At 42.0% G+C, this 6588-nt stretch overlaps 1 protein-coding gene across 1 annotated transcript; it reads right to left on the reverse strand.

The window, feature by feature from the left end:
- Positions 1 to 1772: 1772 nt before the first annotated feature.
- plvapa (plasmalemma vesicle associated protein a) lies at positions 1773 to 6588 on the reverse strand. Its single transcript, XM_037457069.2, has 6 exons — positions 5648 to 6588; positions 5346 to 5406; positions 4542 to 5260; positions 3587 to 4277; positions 3263 to 3320; positions 1773 to 2782 (listed from the first exon to the last, which is right to left on the reverse strand). Exons 1-6 carry the CDS (start codon positions 6041 to 6043, stop codon positions 2749 to 2751), a joined length of 1959 nt encoding a protein of 652 aa, XP_037312966.2. The 5' UTR covers positions 6044 to 6588; the 3' UTR covers positions 1773 to 2748.

Here is a 6588-nt window from a genome sequence, read left to right on the forward strand (position 1 = left end):
AAAGCGTAATTTAGCTTCCATCCAACATTTGCACACATGATAGAATTCTAAACTCAGTGATGGATGGACATGTTTCATGCCCCTCGGAGGTTGTAGTTAACTTTTCCACAGAATATCCTCGTGCATATTTTGCAAGTGACCCAGATATTTTCACAACTGTTCATGTTTTGGAAATTTAACTGAAAAGTGGGAGTCTCATGTCCATCCTCAAACTGTGAGTCACGTAACCTCAGGACGGTACGATTTGCCTGTAAAACTCAAACTAGATAAAACACAGTTCACGTGAAGTCCACACACATTCTCTTTAGGCAATTCAACGAGAACTGTGTTTTTGTCAGCCATAGCTGCTCTGCAGACGGAGGTCAAGGTTAATCTCAGGGTTGTGCTGAAGAACAACACAAAAGAACATCAGTGCTCGGTAACATTTTGTACTTACCACCCTCCTTCCTCAACACTACACTATATGCAAGAGGAAGGTTTTTTTTTTTTTTTTCCTCCCTTAATGTCTTTTCCAGCCTTGGCAGCCATGCTATTTACGAGTGGCCGGGCAGATAGGAAATGCAATTAGAAGTCACAGTAAAAGTGGAAACATTAGCAGCAACAGACAAACAAGTTTTGAGTTGTGCAAGCCCAGGTGAGGAAGGGGGACGTAATCATAAGCACCTGTTTGCTTTCCTGTTTCAGGGGACGGAGGGAGGAGGCTGGGCTGCGACACAATGGACACAAGTCTTGGGTAACAGTCGTCCACAATGCTGGATGTCAAGATCATTAAAGCACAGCTGCTAATGAGCTTAAAAATCATTGAGCATCAAACTGATGATGTGGACAATCCTGGTCCTTTTGGTAAATGTGGCCAAAATAATGACTTATAATATAGACATGGATGCATATGCTAAGGAGAGATTGAGAGTTTTGGTCTTGGTTTTCCTTGTATGTCAAAAATCACACATCCAAATAATTTGGTTTCAACCACCAGCTTCAAGAAAAAGTGTGTCTCCGTTCTGCATTGAGTCATCATTGAGTACGAGATCAAATTTTAAATATTCATTCTTTTTATTAGGCTCATAACCATCACATTTTAAGTCTGGAATTCTTAAGCACTGGGTTATTTACAAATGGATGCTTAACTACACGTTTTCTCCCCTTATTTGAGGTTGGTATTATATTATGTATTCTTTTTTTGCTTTTAATGAAACGTTTCTGTGATTTGGGATAGAGAAACAGTGTATTATAGTCCGCGGCTGAGTAACCATGACATGTGACGTACAGTATATGATAATATGATGATGAACAGGGGGTTTTTCAATTCTTGAAACAGCTAGTGAAATGTAAAGTGGGGAAGAACTTCAATTGTTGATTTTCAAACTTTGTTAGTCATATGAATAAAAAGAGTTTTCTGTAGTTTTAGGAGTTTATTGTATACAAGGTAAGTGAATAAGACAAATCAATAAAATAATTATGTTTTAGTAATCATTACCCACTGTGTCAGTAAAAATAATTCAATCAATCGCATTATTTATGTACAACAAATGTTGAGAGTAGGCAGGATAATGCACTGAAATGACAGGAAACACATTGACCTGCAGCATCACGAGGATTTTCCAGTGAAGCTTTTTTAACACTTCCTGTGTCACAGTCGGTCTGATTCGCAGAAGTATCCAACCAGTTAACCTTTGACATCCTCACAGCTCCTCTGCAGTTAGCTGCACATCCCAAACGTGGAAAAACACATGATGTTAAACAAAGGATATCCTTTAGACAGGAAGGAGCTCTAAGTCTAAGTGCTGTTTTTATTAATTGGCGCCAAACACAATACACTCTCGGTTCTTGAATTAAAAGAACGTTCCCATCCTTCCACAGTGCAAAGAACAGGATGTTTGTCTGTTCTCATGATGCTCTGTTTCCCTGCTATGTGGTGGAGTTGAATCCATACGTCACAAATGTTAAAATAGTGGTTATTTATTTATACACACCATCAACCCAGGAATAGTTTTCAATTTTCCTCTCTGTCTCTTTTTTTATAAAACCAGAAAAGTTTACATTTACCATCTGTCATCTGTCTGGCTGACAGATGGTAAAGACGAGCTCTTCTCTGTTCTGTGTTCTTTGTAAGAGATGTATTAGGATTTTATTTAGAAAATGGATATCCGTGTTCTCCACAGTTAAGTGATGGCACATTGTTTTTAACAAAAGCATGTATACAAGAGTGTTCCAAAAAGTTCCCCCCTGCCTCAGGACGGCTGACAGGTTGGCCGGTCAACATAAACACGCTCGAGGGATTAAGAGCCGGTGCCAGCAAATCTCGTCTAAAACATTACAGGAGGGGCCAGAGGGCCTTTTGTAGGTAATTACACAATATGTAACACAATAGGTGACGCACATGGGGACAAACAGTTGCTTCCGGCTCTTCATTGGATAATATATCTTAATTAGTTTTGTTTGTATAGAGGAGGCAGGCTCATTTAATGTACTTACATTTAAAGAAAGCGTTTCAATTTCTATATTCACAGTCTAAAAATACAAGATGTGCTTATTCATACACAATCATTAACACACAAACATTTGACATTCAAAAGTGCGTGATTGATTCAAAGCACTGTATTAAATGCATGTTGATGAATACACTGTCACAACTAATGTCAAAAATGTTACATTTATATATTAAAATGTTTTAAAAACTTTCATTAAGCTTAAGATAAATGATACAGACGATACATCTTTTTTATGTTGTGTTTTTTTCAAGATGGACTAACCCAACATACGGGAGAGATCTTGTTTATCCCTGAAGAAAAAAGAAAGACATCATTTGTATTCATGAAACTTAAATAATCACAGCTTTTAATAATAATGATAGGTTTGATGATTTTTTATATTTTGTTATTGTCAACAAAGCCTTTTTGGGCACTGTTCTATATGCCGATTCAACCCTGCGTCCAGCGATAACAACTCGCTAGAGCAAAAAAATGTGTATTGATACAGTTTTGAGAATAGTACCCAACAAAGGCACCATTTACTTCTGTTTGTGTTACATTTGCGAGAAAAGTCCGGAGCTTAGCTAGAAAATCCTTTAAAAGCTAAATTGGTATATATGTGAGCTGTTGCATCTGATGACAGCGACACTATTAACCTGATGATCTTGTGTTTATCGGGTTTGTTGACAGTAACAAAAATGAAGACTATATTGACTGTTCAGCTGGCAACTAAAACACCAGCAACACACTGTTCACACTCAACCTACAGCTAAAAGACCCTTTATACTCACTGTGGGCCAGTAGGGTTGATGAATCGTTGCAGATCTCGAAGGTGCTGATCAATATTGACTGTTGGTAAAACACAAGCCTTTGTTAATGCTTATCCACGATGTTATCAATCAATTCATTCATTTAATACCACAGAAAACCAAATAGTTTCAACTGAGAGCTACAAGGAATTCAAACATCAGGACTATTGAAATACGTTTGATAAGAAGTGATCATTATTATGGGGTTTAGAACCAGATGGAACTGTCATAGCATTGTTGGATGACACCAGGGGTACGAGGTACGTGAGAAAATATGTTGAATTGTAAATTCATGTTCTTACTTACCGCTTCTCTGTCCAACACTGTTCCCAGTTGATGATCCTGCCCCTGTTCCACTTCCTGTCTGACTTTGCCCGGAGTTACCCGGAGCAGACCAAGACGTTCCAGAGTTGGTAGGCACACCTTTATTTGTCGACCCGGGGAATGACCCATAGCTTGAACCCGAAGCTGATCCTACAGGTGTGAAACCTTTCCCACTCAGTGCAGGCTTATTTGAACCTGTCCCACCTGAGCTTTGGGGATATGACCCTGGGAATGGGATCATTCCCCCAGTTGATGCTGGTTTATTCAATACTGATCCGGTGGAGCTACCTGTCCCAGTTGATCCTAGCTTATTAAACGTGGATCCAACGGAGCTACCCAACCCTGTTGACGAGCTTGAAGATCCCAGACTAGTAGATACTGGCTTGTTGATTTGTTGATGTGTGAACCTAGTAGAGCTACTTATCCCAGTAGATCCTTGCTTAGGGATCTCGGACCCAGTAGAGCCACCTACGCCTGTTGACAAGAGGGAGGAGCTTGAAGAACCCGTCCCAGTAGATGGTGGCTTGTTTAATGCTGACCCAAAGCCTGGACTCAACCCACCTGACCCTGACCTACCAAGTTGACCCCCACCATAAGGGCTGGCTAAGCCAGAGTTGGATCCACCCACGCCCCCCCCGGACTGAGCAGGGCCTCCTTGAAGTCCAAACCCTGTCTGAAATGAGAGCAATGTTAATATGGGGGAAAAAACAGGTGTCATAAAAGCAAATATGCCTTCTGACATTGCAGAGAAGAACTATAATTTACAACAAAGCTGTTTCACAAATTAAACTAGATCATTCCATTTAACAGCTGTTTTATATTTAAAGTCAACAACAACGAAACTCTCATTGACGTCTTCACTTAAAATGCTGCGGGATTCATGCACGCAGAGCCATTAACACGCTCATGTAATCGCTCATTGCACTTTTTCTCTTACCTTAGATGCGCAGGACACATTGAGCTTCTTGATCTGCTCTGTAAGCTCATCCATTTTTTTACTATGATACTTGACGTTATTCTTCTCCACCTCTAATACTCCTATTAGCCTCATCTTGTCATTCAGGAGTGCCTCTTTGTCCTCGTCGTGTTTCTCCTGAAGCTTGTCTATGTTCTTCCTGTTCTGCTGGATCAGGTCTGCGCGTTTATTGCTGCACGAGCGGTAGTCCTCAGACAGTCGCCAGTTCTCTGCCTTCAAGCGGCTGTTCTCACCCACGATGACTGTTATCTGTCTCCCCGTAACATCCAGGTAATGCTGTAACTTGGTCTCCACTTCACTGGACAAGCTGGAGCAATTGGTGCGGATCTGCTCCAGGTGTTCCCTCTGTTTTGGACAGGTGAGCTGGAAGGCGATGTGTGAAGGGAAGAGGGAGTCGATCTTCTGTAGGAAGGCCCTGGAGACGTCGGAGATACCACTCAAGGACTGCGAAAAGTCCTCCTTGCATTTCTGTCTAAGTAACTCCACCTCCTTTTCGTGTATGTTTATCTCCCTCCGCAGACGGATGACTTCCAAGTCAATGGTGTCCCTCTCTTTGGTGGTCTTGTCCAGCTGAGCCCTCATCCCGGAGGTTGTTTCTGTGAAGTTGGACTCCACAAGCACGAGCTTTGTTTTCAGCGTTTGCGTCATCAGGTCACAGTTGCAATTATCTGGAGTTTTGACTTTGAGAAAAAAAAGAAAGAAAACAAAGTCACATTTATTTAGCACATTCCTTTTGGGTTTTCACTCAAGAAATGTCATACTTACATGGGGAAAATCTTTGTTGTTGTTGTGGATGATTAAGCAGCATATTCTGGGAGCACTGTTGCTGTTCATCAGTTGAAAAAGGCGTGTTAGGGATTTGTAGACCCGTTGAGAAGTGTAGACAAACATATCAGAAGGATTATTTACCGTTGTTATAAAACAATAATATATTTACACTTTCTAACAACATTGACAGCAGCTTTTGTAATTTCTAATTTCTATGGCTTTTGAAAGGTTCTATTACTACTATGATACTAAGAAGATAAATTACAGACAGAAATGTGCATGCTAGATATATCTCTCACCAGTTTTGCCTTAGTGTCTGTGATAATGAGCAGTGACATGTTGGAGAGGGTGAGCAGATTCTTCAGGTCCCAGTCGTTCCGGCTTTTCTCGGTCAGGGTGGTGTTGAGTAAATTGGTCAGGTTCTTCCTCTGCTGCTTCAGAGCCACATTTTCTAAGGACAGTCGGCTGAAGCTCTCCTCCAGGTCGTGGATGCGCGAAGTGGAAGCCGAGTCCTGCTTCTTACCGTAGACCAGAAAGAGCACAAGGCTGACTATGATGAGGGACTGGATGAGTGAGGAGAAGAAGAAGACAATACGCATGTAGTAGCCGCAGCTTTTGCCTTTGGAGCGGTACACCATCTTCTTTTGGGCCTGCGGGCTCGACTTAAAGACCTGCGAGTAGCCACTGCTATACATGGCTGCTGATGGCAAAGGTGAGGGTCAGAAGAAATCGGTACAAACTGGTGGATTACGATGAGTGGCTAGCCAAGTTCAAGCGATGTCCATCTGCAAGTCCAGAGGCAGGACAAGTTCCCTCTCAGGGCTCTGCACTCTGAATGATTGAATAACTCAATGCTGGGTTACTTCAGAGCAGCTGGTGGATTTCACAGAGCCTTTGTGTAGAGCTCGCGTTCCTCCCTCTAACAAAGCCAATGGCTCTACCCTCGTGGACCAGACGTTTCCTCTCAGGAGTGTTGATATCATGAGAATTGATCAGATTGTGGCTGAGGTGTAAACATGTGTCGTACTTTATAAACTCCTCTGGCCACACACTTCCCCCCGATGGGAAGTGGCCCTGGACTCAGTCCCCTCCCTGCAGCAGCCGGTGCCCCGAACCGTTGGCTGCACCTCCCTGGGCAGAGGTTATCGCCACTTACCAGCCGCATGCATGCAATCTTAAGTACGCACTTGAACACCAAAAAAACACCGTTTTCCAGCTAATAAGCCATTGCCATGTTTAA

The sequence above is a fragment of the Pungitius pungitius genome, chromosome 15, assembly GCF_949316345.1.
Source record: "Pungitius pungitius chromosome 15, fPunPun2.1, whole genome shotgun sequence".
In the NCBI taxonomy this organism is placed as follows: domain Eukaryota; kingdom Metazoa; phylum Chordata; class Actinopteri; order Perciformes; family Gasterosteidae; genus Pungitius; species Pungitius pungitius.

What these genes read in the sequence shown, in the direction of transcription:
- plvapa (XM_037457069.2), bottom strand. Translation starts at nt 6,043, where the DNA reads ATGTATAGCAGTGGCTACTCGCAGGTCTTTAAGTCGAGCCCGCAGGCC. An exon ending in ATGTGTCCTGCGCATCTAAG is followed by an intron (nt 4,278 to 4,541) that starts GTAAGAGAAAAA and finishes CTCTCATTTCAG; the next exon opens with ACAGGGTTTGGACTTCAAGG. An exon ending in ATCAACCCTACTGGCCCACA is followed by an intron (nt 2,783 to 3,262) that starts GTGAGTATAAAG and finishes TTTTTTCTTCAG; the next exon opens with GGATAAACAAGATCTCTCCC.